Source organism: Abramis brama (genome assembly GCF_963993115.1).
Source record: "Abramis brama genome assembly, chromosome: 7".
NCBI classification, from domain to species: Eukaryota; Metazoa; Chordata; class Actinopteri; order Cypriniformes; family Leuciscidae; genus Abramis; species Abramis brama.
The window spans coordinates 26224401-26242486 of NC_139969.1; the positions used below are offsets into that span (position 1 = coordinate 26224401).

At 37.9% G+C, this 18086-nt stretch overlaps 1 protein-coding gene across 2 annotated transcripts in view; it reads left to right on the forward strand.

The window, feature by feature from the left end:
• pbx1a (pre-B-cell leukemia homeobox 1a) overlaps nucleotides 1-11011 on the forward strand; it is a 68221-nt gene extending 57210 nt beyond the window's left edge. The window contains exons 3-9 of one of the 2 annotated variants that reach the window (XM_084120803.1): nucleotides 933-1177; nucleotides 1392-1582; nucleotides 1794-1929; nucleotides 2070-2229; nucleotides 3947-4056; nucleotides 5770-5859; nucleotides 8384-11011. In XM_084120803.1, coding sequence (XP_083976929.1) covers nucleotides 933-1177; nucleotides 1392-1582; nucleotides 1794-1929; nucleotides 2070-2229; nucleotides 3947-4056; nucleotides 5770-5859; nucleotides 8384-8476 — 1025 coding nt within the window. In that variant the 3' untranslated portion in view covers nucleotides 8477-11011. The remainder of the gene's footprint in view (nucleotides 1-932; nucleotides 1178-1391; nucleotides 1583-1793; nucleotides 1930-2069; nucleotides 2230-3946; nucleotides 4057-5769; nucleotides 5860-8383) is intronic. The other variant, XM_084120804.1, reaches the window with a different exon arrangement.
• The last annotated feature ends 7075 nt before the right edge of the window (nucleotides 11012-18086 follow it).

Consider the following 18086-nt stretch of genomic DNA (forward strand, 5'->3'; position numbering starts at 1 on the left):
CATTCAATAGTTTACAATATTCAATACAATGCTATACTTGCAGTACATACAGTATACTATTTATTCACCTTAGTTGGAATTACTATACTTTTTTACGTAATTGCAGATTTTGTTTACTGTATATTGCATACTTAGTTTCTTGAACCTCATGCTCTGGATGCTGTGTTTTGTAGTGTCTAATGAATGGACTGTAGTGTTACTATATATACATTGGTGTATATATGATCTGAAAGCATTGTTTGATTTTGAGTGCATTGAAATGGTTTTGGTTTTGCCCAAAGAGTTTTGTGAATGTAGTTTGAAGATTTGGTTTTGTGTTTAAAATGGGTGAAGGTGAAGGTTTCAAGAAATGTGTCTTAGTAATTGTGAAAAACTGTATACATTACATATTTATGTGCTTCTCATTTTTGAGTCAAGTCAAGTCACCTTTATTTATATAGCGCTTTTTACAATACAGATTGTTTCAAACTAGCTTTACAGTGATAACAGGAAAATACTGCAACAAAGTTTTGTTTTGGCTGTACAGCAGCTCTAAAAGAAAGTAGTGTCATTGTCCAGCCTAAGTAAGTTCAGCGTTGATTCATTTCCATTGTAAAAATCATTAGTTATTAATTTAGTACATTTATCTAAACAGCAGCTCTGGAGAAAACTGTAATGTCATCGTCCAGCTCAGTTCAATTCTCATACAATGGTGTCAATGCAGGCAGATCAATAATATTAAGATCTCCTTGTGTTGTATTGAGAAATTGCAAATCTTAGCTTAACTAAGTTTATCAGAAATGACCTCTACATGGTCATAAACAGTATAATATATCAGAAGATTTTCCAGTAAGAGGTTTTCAGGATTTCTTTGATGACGACTCAAGGCTGTTTTTAGCATTTGAGCCTACAAAAATGACTCAAGTTTTTATCCTCTCTTTCGTTCTTGACAGTACTCAGTATCCGTGGAGCTCAGGAGGAGGAGCCACCAGATGCTCAACTCATGCGATTGGACAACATGCTGTTAGCCGAGGGCGTGTCCGGTCCTGAGAAAGGAGGCGGGTCGGCTGCAGCTGCCGCCGCTGCCGCTGCGACAGGTGGTTCCGGGTCCGATAACTCGGCCGAACACTCAGACTACCGAGCCAAGCTGACCCAGATCCGTCAGATCTACCACACAGAATTGGAGAAGTATGAGCAGGTGAGAGAACAGAGTCTGGAGTAAAACAAAGTCTCCTAGATCTGACCTATGTAAATTCAAATGTTTCAAAAACAAAATGCTGTAGGCCTTAGCACACCCCAAAAAAATAAAAGAAAACGTATACATACTCTTCTCAGGATAGGATATTTGTCCAGGAGAGCAGCTCCTGTAGTTATGATCCTGATCCTTGTGCCGCCCTTCTGTGCATGTTCAGGCGTGTAATGAGTTCACAACCCATGTGATGAACCTGCTGAGGGAGCAGTCTCGCACTCGGCCCATCTCCCCCAAAGAGATCGAGCGCATGGTGAACATCATCCATCGCAAATTCAGCTCCATCCAGATGCAGCTCAAGCAGAGCACCTGCGAGGCGGTCATGATCCTGCGCTCCCGCTTCCTCGACGCCAGGTCTGTATGAGTGTATACGTGTGTTTGTGGGTGGAAGTATCTCATACATTTTATGAGACATAAAATATCTCACACAGCAGGTTCAAATGTGAAGGACTTTTCTAAACACTAGCTTTGAATCAAGCTGGCTTTGCTCTTTCCCTTTCTCATTCTCTCTTTCGCCTTCTCGCTTTCTCTCTCTCTTTCTTTCTGTTCTGTCATTTCCCATAAGACGAAAAAGGAGAAACTTCAATAAGCAGGCCACAGAGATCCTGAACGAATACTTCTACTCCCACCTAAGCAACCCGTACCCCAGCGAGGAGGCCAAGGAGGAGCTGGCAAAGAAATGCTCCATTACAGTCTCACAGGTGAGACCCCCCAACCTTCACCTCATACAGTGACACAGAATACATTGAATGCTTAGACATTTGTAGTACAAAGAAACTTAAGAGCTCTCAACTAACATTAAATTGAATTCTGGTTAAACCATTAATTCTTGTTTTCTCAGGTTTCCAACTGGTTTGGAAATAAGAGAATCAGATACAAGAAAAATATTGGAAAATTCCAAGAAGAAGCCAACATGTACGCTGCCAGAACCGCCGCTACCGCAACCAACGTCTCCACCCACGGCAGCCAAGCCAACTCGCCTTCCACACCAAATTCAGCTGGTGAGTATTGCAGTAAGTCCACACACAAACAACAGATGTGCTTGTTTTTCATTGGTCTTCAACAGGTTTTTAGAATGTGGTGCAGAATTGACAACTTTAATGTCACCAACTGGCAAAAAAGAAGTTCACCATGGTAATGTTTTGAATATTCCACAATTGCCTACCTTCAATACACTTCCTTTACTGTAGCGTTACCATAATGCCTCTCTGAAGGAGATCCAAATCCTTCCCTTCTTTATCTACATCAGCAGCTTGACCTGCAGCACAGCTCATACAAAACTCTCGCTTTTCAATACCAAAAATTCATCTTCTACTAATCTCTGCTTACTATTTCTCTACTTTTTTATTTTATTTTGCCAGTTGGACTTAACAGTTATTTGCCTAAAATGATATTTTGCTCTATCTGGATTCTGGAACGAATGCACCTAAGGTATCAGTCGGCTCGGTCACTGTTGTCTGGTTGACCTCCTGGATGTCATTATGAAGAGATGGTCAAGCCTTTTGTCATATAGCCTTGAAGTGATTAGAGGTCCATGTACATTTGATTAGTGCCCTGCGGCTTTTAAAGCGGAAATTAAGTTAAGCCCTGCTCTCTCTTAAACATCTAGGGCATCTTGCGTTGTCTCCTCCATTAAAAGACGAATAGCATTCTTTGATTCCTTGTGTGACTCAATTAGCACATCCTGAATGACTTGGCTGTGGCCGTGTACAGTAACTGTACTGTCCATCTTAGATATCACTGTAGTAGTATTAATAATCCATTCTACACCCATTGTTGTTCTTGAAACACTTTAATAGCTTTTTTTGTGCTACGGTAAAGGTGCGGTCACATTAGCAAAATTTCTGTGAAATGTCTATTGTCATAATGTTTTGATGGTTTTAGAGGGATTTGGGTATTGGCCAACCAGCTAAAGACCAGCATGACCAGACTGAGAACAGTAAACAACCTTAGGCAGGTTCAGCAGGACTGTTTCAAAACCTAGTGAGCTTCCTTGCTGTCTACTTTCTATATAGACAGCATCCTAATTAAAAAGGAACCTGATTAAGTATGTTCTCTTGCATAAAAAAAAAAAAAAAAGGGCTTATTTGAAGCGCACTGGAGACTGGACTAGACAATTGATTTAGGGCTGGGCGATAAATCAATATAGTTATTTATCAATATAAATAAATAAATAAAATAAATCCACAACATAACAGATGATAAACCATAGAGTAATTTTCTATATTTAGCCAGCATCTAGAAGATCAGGTGTGTATCGCTAAAAAGTCTGCGTATTCTGAGTGGCACAATTTCATCTACTACACATACTAAAGCACATGATATGCACATGATATGTTTTAAATACTTAAATGAATACTGTGATAAATACTGATATTCAGTATGGAAGAATATTGTGATAATATTTTTGGCCATATTGCCCAGCCCTGAATTGAGTTAATTGGCATGTTGCTAAGCTAACAGAATAATTAGGTACTTTTAGAGACTGAATGAATTGTAAATCGATTTATATTAATGATCATTTCGCTCGACTCATTCTGAGCTTGGATCTGACATTTGGAACAAAGCCTGTGTGTTTTTTATCATATAACCCACACTTAAATTAACAGCTCTGCACTACTAACCCTCCTTACTTCAGTCTTACTGTTGCATGACTGTTTCTTGTCTTTATCTATCCCTATCTTTCTCTCTCTCTCTCTCTGCCTCTCTTCTTCTTAGGTTCCGCTGGCTCTTTTAATATGAACTCCGGGGACTTGTTCATGAGTGTGCAGTCTCTGAATGGGGACTCATACCAGGGGGCCCAAGTGGGGGCCAACGTTCAGTCACAGGTAGGGAGTAGTGCTGAGAGAAAGGGCAGATGACCGTAACTAATTTCATTCAATTACACCCAATCACACATTGTGCTGTCATAATGGTGGTCCTTATTACCCAGCTCACAAAATCACGTCACGGCTGTGGCTTGCCCAGTGGGCCTGGAACCATTAGTACTCCAATTCTTTTGTTATATTTATTGAATTTCTAACAAAGGAACCTTAGTAAAGTGCTTCTGCCTTTTTGTGGGGTATTTTTGTTAATTAAGCTTCGCTTTTCGCCGAACCCCTTTTGCAAGCAGGCACATGCTGTTCCTGAAATCTAATAATTTGTTCTTGAGTTAGCCAATATTTTCAAGGGAACCTTCTTCGTTAGTACCGAATGGCATGTCTCTGTCATAACTGATAAAATAGTCAACATCTTGTTATATATCCTTGTCACAACAAAGTTCATCTCTCAGATCCAGCCCGCTCATCTTAGTGTCCCGACGCGTGTAGATTTCTGCTCAGTCGTGGCTGACATGACGGTCCTCCTGACCTTCAGAACGGACTGGGGTTACAGTTTGCCTCCAGCAGTCGTACACTGCTTCGTGGCCATTGTCAACTTCCAAATGAATAGACCATCAAAGACAGTCTTGGAAACAATACAGCTCTTGTCAGCGGGATTGTGTATCTGTCATGCTGTCACGTCCGCCACCGTGGCTGCCTGACCTTGCCCGGCACGCTTGCATCCAAATATTCGTAATATTTTCCTCCCATAACGAAGCAACTTCTCCGAAGGCTCGGGGTGCTTAATGAATATTCAGTGCTGGAATCCCAGAGGAAATCTTCTGAAATGAGTTCATGTGCTGCAAGAATTAAATGAGAGAGATTTTACATGAGGTTATTTAATGTGTTTTGATAGAATTGATAAAAAAAAAAAAATATATATATATATATTTATATATATATATATATATATACACACACACACATTTTATATTTTGATCAATTCTATCAAAACACATTAAATAACCTCATGTAAAATCTCTCTCATGTAATTCATGTAATATTTTAATTGATTCAACATAGAATTTACAGGTAATAAATGTTTATTACAAACGTTTATGTGTAACGTTTATATTGCGCATACAGTAAATGTTTAGGCTAACTGTGGCTTTACAGGATTTTTTTCTTTTGCAAATAAACAAAAACAAAACAGACAATATTGTGTTTAATATACAACACAATATTATCTTCATTATTATTGAACTGTTGTATAAATTCAATATCACATTTGCACTCATGCTATTTGAGACAAAAACAAATACTCGTGTGATACTGCTTAGTTAGTGTGAACTATTTCATATGATATAAATATAAGACAAAAACTCATTTTTGCCCTGATATCTTCATCACGCAGTGAGTTCATGTTCGTCACCAATCAACTGATATATAATTTGTATATTTGTGGTTTGAATTTTTCATCAAATTTAATTCTCTAAAATCACACATTCACATTATTTGTCAATTACATGTAAACATGGGTTTATTTTCTCATCAGTTCTGGAACAAATTGTGTCCTTTGTTTGATATCTGCAGCACAAACATTTCATTCAACATTTGATGACCTTTTCAGTTGCCAATATCCTTTTGATATCAGGGTGACCTTTTCTCAGCACAAACGTCTTTGTTTTGTATAGGTATTGTCTGACCCTGTCTTTTGTTTGTGTTGTGTTGTTCCGTCTGCAGGTGGATACTCTTCGCCATGTTATCAGTCAGACAGGCGGATACAGTGAAAGCCTCGCTGCCAGTCAGATATACAGTCCACAGGGCATCAATGTAAGTCCATGCTTAGCCTCTTCAATTTGATCTTCTCTTCTTTTGCTCTTGTACCTGATTCTCAAGACCAGTGCCATTAGCTTAATATTAAAAAAATTGGGGATGAAAAAAAAAAAAACATATTTAATGTGCATTTTTTCAATGAATCACTCGAAAGTCATTCATGTTCTTAAAGTGAGTTAAATGAACATAATCCAGATCCACGTCATGTGCGGCAGGTCTTAAAGTGACCGCAGCCTAATATACCCACTGCGGTTTGTCATTCAGGATAATCAAAGAACAAAAGAAAAAGAGAAAATCACTCACTGGTCTTGAATGAACTGTCGTAGCTTTAATAAGGATTAATTTATATTTAATTTATGATTTATGCAGAGAAGATTCTGGAGTGTTTGATAACTTATTATATTTCTGCATACATCTTACCTGTTAGACCTACCTAAAAATCTTAAAGCACTGTTTGGGCACAGGTAAATGTGACATTTATTATAATGGTGTTTATGTGAAGATTGTTTTAAGTTCACTAAAATTAAGTTTTCAAGCCTAATAAATGTAAAAAAATGATAGCTTTTAATGCTGAATGCCTATAATTAATGGCTAAAATTGAGAATTTGTTATTTATTTCATACACACATCAGTGATACTGGCCTTCTTTTATAAAAAGATGCAATTAAACAAATATTTCCAAAAATACAGGCTATACTATCTTTATGTTGTTTCTATATTAATTTGGAGATTAAATGTGAAATTATTACAATATAAAAATATATTGAAAATTTGAATGTTAGGTGCGATTAATTAAATGATTCGTTTTTGTTTTTTTTTTATCAATTGACGACTAAAATATATTCGTATCTAGTATATAGATACTCTCACATTCATTATTGTAATATTTGATTATAATATTTTGGTGACACTGCTTACCTCTAGCTGCTCTAGCTTGTCTTTTGCCATATTGCTAAGTGGTGCCAGTGGCAAATATGCACACGTAAATCATAAATGATCAGTGTCAGCGTTACCACGGCTCCTTCAGCCACATAAACACCAACAACATCAAAGAAGCCCAGATGCAGGTGCTTTTCTGACCATCAAACCCTGAAAGCTTTCGATTGTGTCCTCCACCACAGCTCTGAGCGCACATTAAAAGAATTGTGTTAACCAGAGGAGATGAGCAGCTCCAACCATCAGTTTTGTACTGGGGGAGGAGTGTTTAAGAGAGAGAGAGAACGAGAACACAAGCGGCAGAGGCCAGCATGTAAAATCCACAGCGACAAGCCGTGTCGCCAGCAGAGGAAATTGATCAGACAGTCTCAAGGGAGGGCTGAGTAGAGATTTGGGACAGCAATCCAAGTGCATTGGTCATATCACACATCTGCCACCTTAACAGCACTGACAGGGAGCCAGCAAAGTGTGAGGAGGGGAAAAAAAAGGAAAAAAAGACAAACACACTAACATGGTCTCTCTAAATAGCTGGCTCGAAGCAAAGCCGAGTGTGTCCTGTGGAAGTGACCCAGCGCTTCTGTGCCATCTATGGCATTGGCAAACTCACAGGATATTTTTATAGTACAATGACCTCGTTTATTCCAAAAGATCAAGAAAGATTTCATTTCTCAATTCACAACCCCTTTAAAAATGTTGTCCCGTATTAAGGTAAAGATATTAAATTGATGCAGTCATTTCTAATACAGATTTATAAACGTCAACTTAACTGATTTCATGTTCGTATCAATAATTAAATCGACATTGTTTTATAAAAAAGAAGAAAGCAGCATCCTGAACATTTGCATCGCAACGCTGTGATAATGTAGCCAGAGAAAGTGTCTCAATCTTATTTAAGACAGAATTCACTGTCTTAAATAACATGATGTTTTTCCTTCTCCACCCAGATAAGTTATTCTCCTTTTTTTCCGGTTGTGAATAATGACGGCCTGAGACATAAAGCGTTTATGTGGGGGAGCTTTCCTCTCGCCCATGCGCTGTAATTACGCCTTTGAAATAGACATGGGGTGTCACCAAAGCTGAAGATTTGAAAAGTTTTTTTCTCTCCTCGCTCTGCTCTTTCTTTTTTGATTACAGACTGCCTCTATCTAAAATAACAGGCTGGGAAAATAAGAGGCTGCCAAAGCCCATTTCTAGTCCTTTTTCTGATGGCATGGAAATTGCTATTAATGCCCCAAATGCTCTTTAGGCAACCTGTCTCCCGGACATGAAATGGCCTCCATTTTAGGTGCCAATTATACTTTCATTCCTTTAGCCAATGTGATAATTTGCAATAATTGATTCCTCCATCATCTGTCTTTTGAAAATCGCGTTCTGGAAATGACTCGCTATGACTCGTAATATTCAGCATAATGTCGTTCCTTTTTACTGCCTCGCTTTGTGACTCACTTTCTGCAAAAGTGTGTTTGTAGTGAGGGAATTCATTATAGTCGCTCTCGTTTCGCATACGTCTTTTCAGTCGAAAGAGCGTTGTGTTTTGAAATGTACACTTCATCATTTTGTCGTTTTGCTTTTTTCCTCATGAAAGGCGAACGGCGGCTGGCAAGACGCCCCGACACCCTCCTCAGTGACCTCGCCCACGGAAGGACCCGGGAGTGTCCATTCCGACACCTCCAACTGATCAGCACCGTCCATCCACAAAAGCACGTGGGATCTTCAGACTGCTCTCGCTAAAGATCCAGCGATCCACCCTCCGCAGATTCGGATTAACGTCCCACATGGTCATACACAATCATGCCATTACCACCATGGAACATTTGGGATACTTTACAAGATTTTAGAAAACAATTATGAATTTGAAAATTTTAAAAAAGAAAAGGAAAAAAAAGATGTGTTTGTACAGTTTTCACAGTGTCTTTTAGGTGGCACAGGGCGACTAACTAACCTGTGACTGTTTCAGTCTTATGAGGCTATTGTTTATGATGGAACAACCAGTCGTTGTGTTTCAATTTAAATGCTTCATTCTACCTCTCAGCAAAAAGAAAAGAAAAAAAAAGAAGAAAAATGAGAAAACAACAGTCTTTGTTTTCCGAAAAAAAACAAAAAACAGATACCACTTGATATTGTGCTTGGGAGGAAGCTCTCCTTATCGGTACGATCAATTATTATTGCCTCTTTTGTTCGTTCAATAGTGATATATTGACTATTTGTTTTGGTTTGTTTTGTTGTTTATTTTTCAAAAGATCCTCCAATATCAATTCATCTGTATTTATGTATTTCCTTTGACAATTTTTGCCCTAGAAAAACAGATTTTTCTTCAATCTGCGTATGAAACGTGAAATAGGATATGTGGAGGTCACTCCATTGACCAGTTGAAAGCTGATTATCATGTTTTCCCCATAAAACCATCAAAAGCTGTCCATTAGATAAAGGTAAATGCTTACTTTCATCGTAGAGAGCAGTCCAAACAACTCTGTCGTCGTAGATTTCATTTGGAGTCATTTCCTCACTCTGTTTGTTTTTGAGGACACCGTCTGCGAGTCGATGAAAATATAACTGATTCCGGAAATGGCGGAAGCATCAAGTCATTATGGTCTATAATGACATTTCCTCCCCGCTTTCACTTCAGATTGCTTTCAAACGCTCCCTTATTCCCTTTCTCCCTTAAGTGAAGGAATTTGACATAAAGAGCAATATATTTGTTTGGTTCATACAAACATGTGTCCTTTTCTACCCCAAATCATGGACAAAAACAAGCACTAATGCTCTTTAGCATTTTATTAGTTTTAGTATGCTCCTTTTTTAAAATGATTATTCCTTATTATGTTCCGTTGACTAGCAAAAACCCAGAGGATTTCATCAAAAGGCCACGCCATAACAAATGCTATCCTGACGTCTTGATGTTTTCCCTGTAATTTCAACTGTGAGTGTACAGTTTTAGAAACAAGCTATGTACATTTAACATTACAGCTGAGTGTTGCTGGTAACCAAAATCCGTTGTGTAAACAATGTAAAAGAATATGAAATATCATGCTCATAGCTGTTTAAACATATTGAGCTTTTCTCAGTTTTCTGCAGCATTTGTAAGGAAGTTAGAAAAACAGACAAGCGCTACCTGATTGCTCATGTCTTCTCATTTCTTTTGGACGATTTGTATTGCTGAAGCCACTGTTTCCATTGTGAAATCATGACTGATGTAGCGCTTCTGCCTAATTGAAAAAAAAAATCTTGAAAAATTCAATAGTTAACTAATTTTTGTTGAAAATATATCCCTGTCTGTCAGGGCTCCGGGTAATGAAGTTTGTTTTGCAGTACATTGAATCAGAATCCATTTAAATGGGGAAGTCATTAGGTTAATAAGATTTGGACATTTCGACGGTCACTCTTAGCTGTGTTGATGCAGGTAAAGTGCCGTACAACCATTCAGTCTATGTGGACCCTTTTGCCCCCGAACCCAGAAATCAGTTCAGCGGCTTCTGAACAAGTTCCAAAACCCTGACCTGAGGTGAAGCCAGTCGATCATCTCTGCTCTGATGTGTATGTATCACTAATATGACTCCAGTTTCTAATAGCATATCAAGCCCCCCTCCCCCCTCCCCTCCCCCCTCTCTGTGCTCTCTAACACACGTTCTACCAAAAACATTGCCAAAAAGGAAGAAGCTCCACCTCTTTAATTGATTTTTTGAGGGAAATGTTTGGGAATGTTCATATCTATTCACTATCAAAACCAAAAATGTAAAAACTGAAAGTAGCTTATGTATGTATAAAAAACAGAAATATGTGACCGATATTTCATTGCCTTTGCCTTCAATAATGGCTTTGATGATTCTTTTTCTTTCTTTTGTTTCTTGTTTTTAGCTCTCTCATTCTCAAGACATTCTTAAACACCTTTTTTTTTTTATATATATATATAGTTTGAAGATAATCATGCTAATCCATATGGAAATACAAACATCTGTTATTTGAATGACATACTTTTGACACATAAGAACACAAATTCTAGTTTGCTGATGGTTGCCATTGTGAAAATGTATATATATTTTGTGAAATAGACTTGACCGCACCTGCTATAAATGCATTATTAGACTTCACGATTATGTACCATATGAAGCATTGAAGTCCACACTATTGTGTTTGGGTTTCCGCCACAATTCCCACAAACTTTGTCTCAAAATTGACATGATTATCATCAATAAATGTTGTATTGCTCACTGAACAGTATTGATACACATCAGTATGTATTTTGTGAGATTCTCTGTTTTGGTGTTATTTTTTATAAAGGTTTTACAGGGTTTAAGGCTTTTCTTGTTCTCCAATTTATGTTTAGGGACCATTTTAGTACAGTAGAGGAAATGCCACACCTGGCATTAGTCAACTCAATCCACAACTTAGATTTTGCACATTTCTTGTCCAATATCACATCTTTTCATAGCCTGATATTTTAAATTCAGCCCTCAACAAATTATCCCATTTTACTTTGTTGCATGTGTTTTGCTTACAATAAAATACTGCAGTGTTTTAAGTAAATCCTGATGTATTTTTTTGCCATAAGGTTTTTTATTATTTATTTATTTATTTATTGTCTGCAAGAATACACTACTGTTCAATTTTCAGAATACGATTTTTATAAATGTTTTAAGGCTGCATTTGATCAAAATACAGTAAAAACAGTAAAACTGTGAAAAGATTATTACAATTCAAAATAACTTTTCTAATTGAAAAGATTTTAAAACTTGAGCAAAGCTGAATTTTCAGCATCATTACTCCAGTTTCAGTGTCACATGATCCTTCAGAAATCAGTCTAATATGCTGATTTGCTGCTCAAGAAACATTTCTTACTAATATCAATGTTAGAAACAGTTGTGCTGGTTAATATTTTTTGTAGAAGCTGTGATAGATTTTTTACAATCAGGATTCTTTGATGAATAGAAAGTTCAAAAGAACAGCATTTATTTGAAAAAGAAAACGTTTGTCACGTAAATGTCTTTACTGTCACTTTTTATCAATTTAATGCATTTGTGGTGAATAAAAGTATTAAATTCTTTATAAAACAAAAACCAAATTTTGAATGGTAGTGTAACCATATAAGGTAAAAACAGATGTTTTTACAAATGTTTCAAGAATGAAGATAAATGTGTCCTTTGAGACAGAAAGTACCATAATACATTTGAAGGATACTTTGTGGCTTTTAAAGTGTGTGTAATGAATCAGATTTTTGGCACAAAAATAACAAAACATTTTTTTTACATAAAACAAAAACTGGTGATTGATATCCATTTTTAAAAATTATTTTAAATTATTATTTTTTATTATAACTTAGCCTACCCCCCCCCCCCCCCCCCCCCCAAAAAAAAAATTATTTTATGATTACTAAAATTATAATTTATTCTGATTCATTTTACTGATTTGTGACTCTGTGGTTCCATTCCTAAACACAAATATAGATAAATATATATATTTTTTTAGATGGTCCGGGCATGAATATCTGTGAGATCTCTGCAACTCACTACCTGAATGTTATCATGTTCCTGCTCCATGAGTTCTGTCGTTTACTCGTGCGGAGAGTGAAAGTGGGCCAAGGTCAGACCTCGACTTCACAGGTCTGTCAGGGTCTCATGCCTCTGGACTCAGAACAGCTTTGGGCTGCTTGGCCTCAGGAGAACTGGCAGTTTGTTTTAAATACATATTCTGGCAGCCATTTCTCACTGCCTTCAATGAGGGGGGCTGATGAGTGTGAGGGGCACGAGGGTTTTAACATGTCTCCCACCTCCACAGGCCCATACTGACCCAGTCTCCCACCTCCAAACCGCAAACAACCCCACACGTCTTTCACCCTACACATCCTCAACCCCGCTCAACCACATCTTCCACTTGTCAACACGTGAGAGAGAGATGTGAACACTAACAGAAATGAAATGTGAAATTGTCCTCTGTAATGTCAAGTCTTGTTTCGCTTCCACAGGGGAAATATAGTTGCTGAAAGTCGTAGATATATATCTAGATCTCCAGACAGAGGATGGTCACATGGATGTCTATTAAAATACAGCTTATTTTGACATTATAGTTAATAGAACAGTGTGATTTTTAAAATAGACAACAATACAAAAATCCCTGAATTAATCTCCATTGAAACAACATATATATATATATATATATATATATATATATAATCCTTTTGACTGTGACCATTGATATTGCAAGCTATTTTGTTTTTCTTCATCCATATACCAGGAGAACACATTCAATGCCACTGACAGTGAATCCAGCACTGTGCATTGGGAAATTAAAAAGGGCAATAGGAACATCTGTGACCAGTTCCGTTTAATTCTTTTTATCTGTTTAGCGCTGTAGGAGCCTCCCCGGTCGCCTCTGTGTCATTTGGCATTCCATCTCACGACTGATCTTCTCAGGTTTGAAAGGACAGGACAAATCCCAGAGATAGGCCGTCTGGTCCAGACGCACAGGCTCTGCATATCAGCCACTCGCAGGAGGGATGAGAAATCCCCTTCCTGACACTCGCAAAGGCTTTCTTTGTGAAACCTGCTGAATTATCTGAGCTCTGCACACATAAGCTTTGGTGCCAGTAAAATATTGAGCAGCTTCCAGCCAACTTTAAATTATACTGAGTCCATGTATTTTCCTCCAACAAAAAACTGAGTCATATGAGCAGTGAATGTATGATTATTTTCAATTTAAGTTTTCCACTGTATTTGAAACCACTAAAAGTTTTATTAAAAATCGTAGTAAAATTAATAAAAATCATAGTAAAAATTTAATTTTATGTAAAAATTACAAATTCATTTTTAATATTTTAAATAAGTTGAAAAAATGTGAAGGTTGGTGCGTTTTTGTTCTCACATTTTAATATAAACATAGCAGCCCAACAGCAACATTGGCTCAACCAATTCCGTGAGTTTAGAATGCTTCAGTGATGATGTATTTTTGTAGCCCAACCCGGAAGTTGGTTCCCATAGTGATTCATAGTTTATGAATCTTACACGTTTTATCCATCAAAATACACCAGAGAAAACCAACTGAACAAGAAACAGGTGCACAAAGCAATAAGTAACCATTACAACTAATAATGAATAAGAACTCAGGCAAACAGAAACAGGGAAAACCAAACTAAAACAAAATAAAAAATAAACATAACCCTTACACTACACCCCCTCCCGGAAGACGTCTTCGCCATAACAGCAAACAAATTCGAACAGAGGAGGAAGGGTGGGGGCTCTGGAAGTGCTGGAAGACGGACACTGGGAGGAGCTGACCGAGAGAAACACCTCGGAGGAGCTGACAGAAGGAGGAGCCAGGCAGGAGATGGTGGATTGAGGAGACAGCTGAAGACCTTGAGCATATCCAGGACGAAGGCCTGAGGCAGAACCGATGTTGGGGGGAGCCAGGGTGGAGCTGAGGAGACACAGAGACTGGGTGACACTGTAGGTCCTGGAGGCCAAGGCGTAGCCACGGTGACAAGTGGCCAAGGTGGAGCCAGGGTGTCCCGGAGGACTGAGGCGTAGCCAGTCGGACTGAGGACCAAGGCGGAGCGGGAGGGAAGGCGGAGCCTGGCAAAGCCGAAGGGGTGGCTCGTGGCCCGTGGTTGAGCCAAGGGAACCATTTGCCAATGCGTAGCTGGAGCCTGGGAGACCCGAGGCAGATCTGCGCAGCACAGTGGAGTAAACAGAGGAGCCGAGGGACTGAATGGAACCAGGTGAGGCGGGGCTGAGGAATTGACTGTCTACGGTAGAGGAGGCGGGGGAGGGAGGCTGGGTGGGACCATCAGAGACGAAGGAGAATTGGAGCTGGACAGGACCAGCAGAGATGCAGGAGACTTTGAACTGAGCGGGACCAGCAGAGACGGCAGGATCAGCAGGAGGTTTTGGGGAATAACCTCTTCCAATTCCTTAAATAATTTGTGTAGAGACCAGGCTCTGCTCAGCTCACCTTCAGTGGTGGGAGTATAGGCAGGGCTCATGGGAGGGCAATTCATGCCCTCGTACTCCACGAGTAACTGGAAAATTCCTCCTCCACCTCACCCACAGTGAACAAGGATCCACTCTTAACAAGCACCAGTTTTCCTCAAGGACCATCAGCGGGCAGGAGAACAATTTGTTTAATGTTGGAATTTAAACCCTTCCAAAAAACATGCATGTATGTGTGTGACGAAGGCAAGGAAGAGTTGAGGTGGATAAATAACAGCTGTGTAACTTTATTAACAAAAGCAAAGAAGGCAATCCAACATAAAAACAGTCCACAGGAGAAAACAAACACAACAGCTTTACCAGAGCAAAGATAATAATGGACAATGAGTAGAACTAAACAGAGGGCTTAAATACACAGGAGAAAGTGAAATGAACAAGAAACAGGTGCACAAAACAATCATAACCATGACAACAAATAATGAATGAGAACTCAGGGAAACTAAAACACAATGAAACTAAACATAACCCTTACAAGAAGTTTACCTGTTCTGCATGATAATGTTTAATGTCCCAGACAACCTCTTTAGTCTCATTTAGTCATTTGTTAGCAACCACCTTTTTTTAGACACATAAAAGCATTTTTTTTTTTATAAAATCATAATTACTGATGTATAGCCAGAAGTGCTAAAATGCCAACTTGTTTCTGGGTTTTTGCCTACAAACATCCCTGCAGCACTTTACTGCAAAGTTAAAAAATAAATAAATAAATAAACTGCAAAAATAAAGAGTAAACAAAAATAATAAAAAAATAAAATTATACATAAAAATATAATGATACACAAAAAAGTGTTTGCAAACTCATATATGTAATATAAAATAAACTGTAAATACAATTATATATGTAATTAATAAATAGTGCTATTAATATAATATTAATAAAAAGAATTTAAATGTACAAAATAGATATTGACTTTTCATTTGATGCCCATGCTCTTTTAAAAAAAGAATTCAGTTAGTGTCTGTTATTTTTGTTAGACTGCAGTCACTCAAATGTCAATGTCCCATGAATGTGCTTTCCACATGCTTGAGGTCACACTACACAAGCAGTAGCTCAGTATGGGGTGGTGGGTGCTTGGATGACCGGCGTTAAATTAGCCATCTCAGCGCACTGCTGTCGCATGAGCGGGGTCATGCAGCGTGGCAGCGGCCATGACTCCCGCTGATCTCATTACAGTGGCAGGGCTGAGACCTCACTGGCCTGGCCCGGTAATGATCACACCCTGTCAGGCCTGATCAACATCTCACCGACGCTCTCCCATCAGTGGGGTCACAAGCACACATCAGTACACACATACACAACAACATGCTCACATACATTCCACTCTCACCAGCCACAGAAAAAAATACTAAATAATAATATTCCACAATATTGCTGTTTTTACTGTAGGCTGACCACCTTATTGCTCTGTTGCGGGACAGTAGATGTGATTGTGCGGGACACGTGTGTGAAAGATACATTTACTACTATTATACTATGTAAGTATTGATTTACATTAGTTGGAAAGCTTATTTGCCATCACTTTGGATGATAACGTTTTAAATCGTCATTAAAGGACAATTCCGGTATTTAACACTTTGAGTCTATTTTGTAGTTTGTTTTGGATGAACAAGAGTGGTGGACAAAGAAATTTATTAATTGTGACCGGCTCTGTGACTGGCACTCAATTTGCCCAGGTCGAGTGATACAATGTAATTTACTCTACTGGACCTATTCAGTCTACTAAATATAATGAACTGAATAATAAGCTAGTAAAAATCTACTAAATTAAACTAAATTAAAATTTCTTAAGTAGGAACTATTTTATTTTCCTTTAGACTATGCAAACAATAAATGTGTTTTTACCGAATTTAGTGCATCTTGAACTTGTATGTTTTTGGTGTAGCTATATTTCCACATGGTTCCTTTGCTTCATCCATGCAGTCGTCATCAGCAGAAAAGTACCTCTCTACGAATGCGTTGGTTATTTTCCCGCTCTAGCTAGGATTTTTAAATACCAATCACATTTTTTTCTTGTTATATTTCTTATTGTGGTATTGTAACTTCGGGGAAGGTATAAAATAATACAGACATAATTGAAATCTGGGACACTGATTGTGTCTTGTGGGACAGGGGACAAAGCTTTCAATTTCAATTTTAATTTATTTTTTTTAAATAATGCAGCCTTGATGAACATAAGACACTTTCAAAAACTTTTAAAAAACTTTGAATGGTAGTGTATAGCGATATTATATAATATATTATACCAAAAACTTTTTTTTTGTTTTTTTGTGTGGAATGTTCTGAGAAACATATTGGGGAAAACCAGAAAGAACACCCCCCCCCGCTACCAAAACCCCCACCCCAAAACCCCCACCCACACAGCCTTTTGCACCAGGAACCTGCAGCTGATGGAACATTCATTTGGATGAACGTTGTGCAGAAGGTTTAGCCAGAGGCCGCATTGAATATGAGTTAATCACAGACCACAAAGGCTAATCATCCATAGAAATTTTGGAAGATCATTTGTTAGGACCTCTGCATATTGCTGGATTACCACTCCTGTAGATGGAGCCCAGTTGGGCTGATGGGATGGGGTGTGGCAGGCAGGAGGAACACAGTCTCATACAGTCATTTCCTGTAGAAATCATCCGTGGTGGACAAGGGTTGACACCTCACCCTCATATCATCTGCTGCCCTTTTCTTACAGACACAAAGAGTGATCATGAGGAGCATCTCCTTCACAGCAGCAGAATCTGACCTAAACATGCGTGCTCTCACTTTGATGATGACACTATTGATATAAAGATAGAAAGAGTCTCAGTTTTTAGTTGAAATTAAATTAATATCATGCAAAAATGAAAATCATTACTCATCCTCATGTTGTTCCAAACCTGTGACTTGTCTTCTTTATTTAGCAGACTATTCAAGCTCTTTACATACAATGACACTTGTCAAGCCAAAAAATAATAATAATAATAATCATGATAGAAGTAGTTCATTTGAACTCAACATTTTGTTTTGGGGAAGTTTGAGGAAGTCATACAAACAGGGTTATTATCGTTAACTAAAACTAAAATCATAAAAAAAGTCTTTTTTTTTAAATAAAATAAAGATTAACTGAAATTTGCCAAGGCAACATTTCTCATTTTTTATTTGGTTTAAGTACTTTATTAACTGTAACTAAATAAACTAAATCTTAATTAAAAACTATATAGACATATTAAAATAATATTAATAAAAACTGCTGCTAAAACTACAAAAATAAATGAAAGTATTAACAAAAACTACAATGATACTAAAAACACTGCATACAATAACTTTGTATGAGG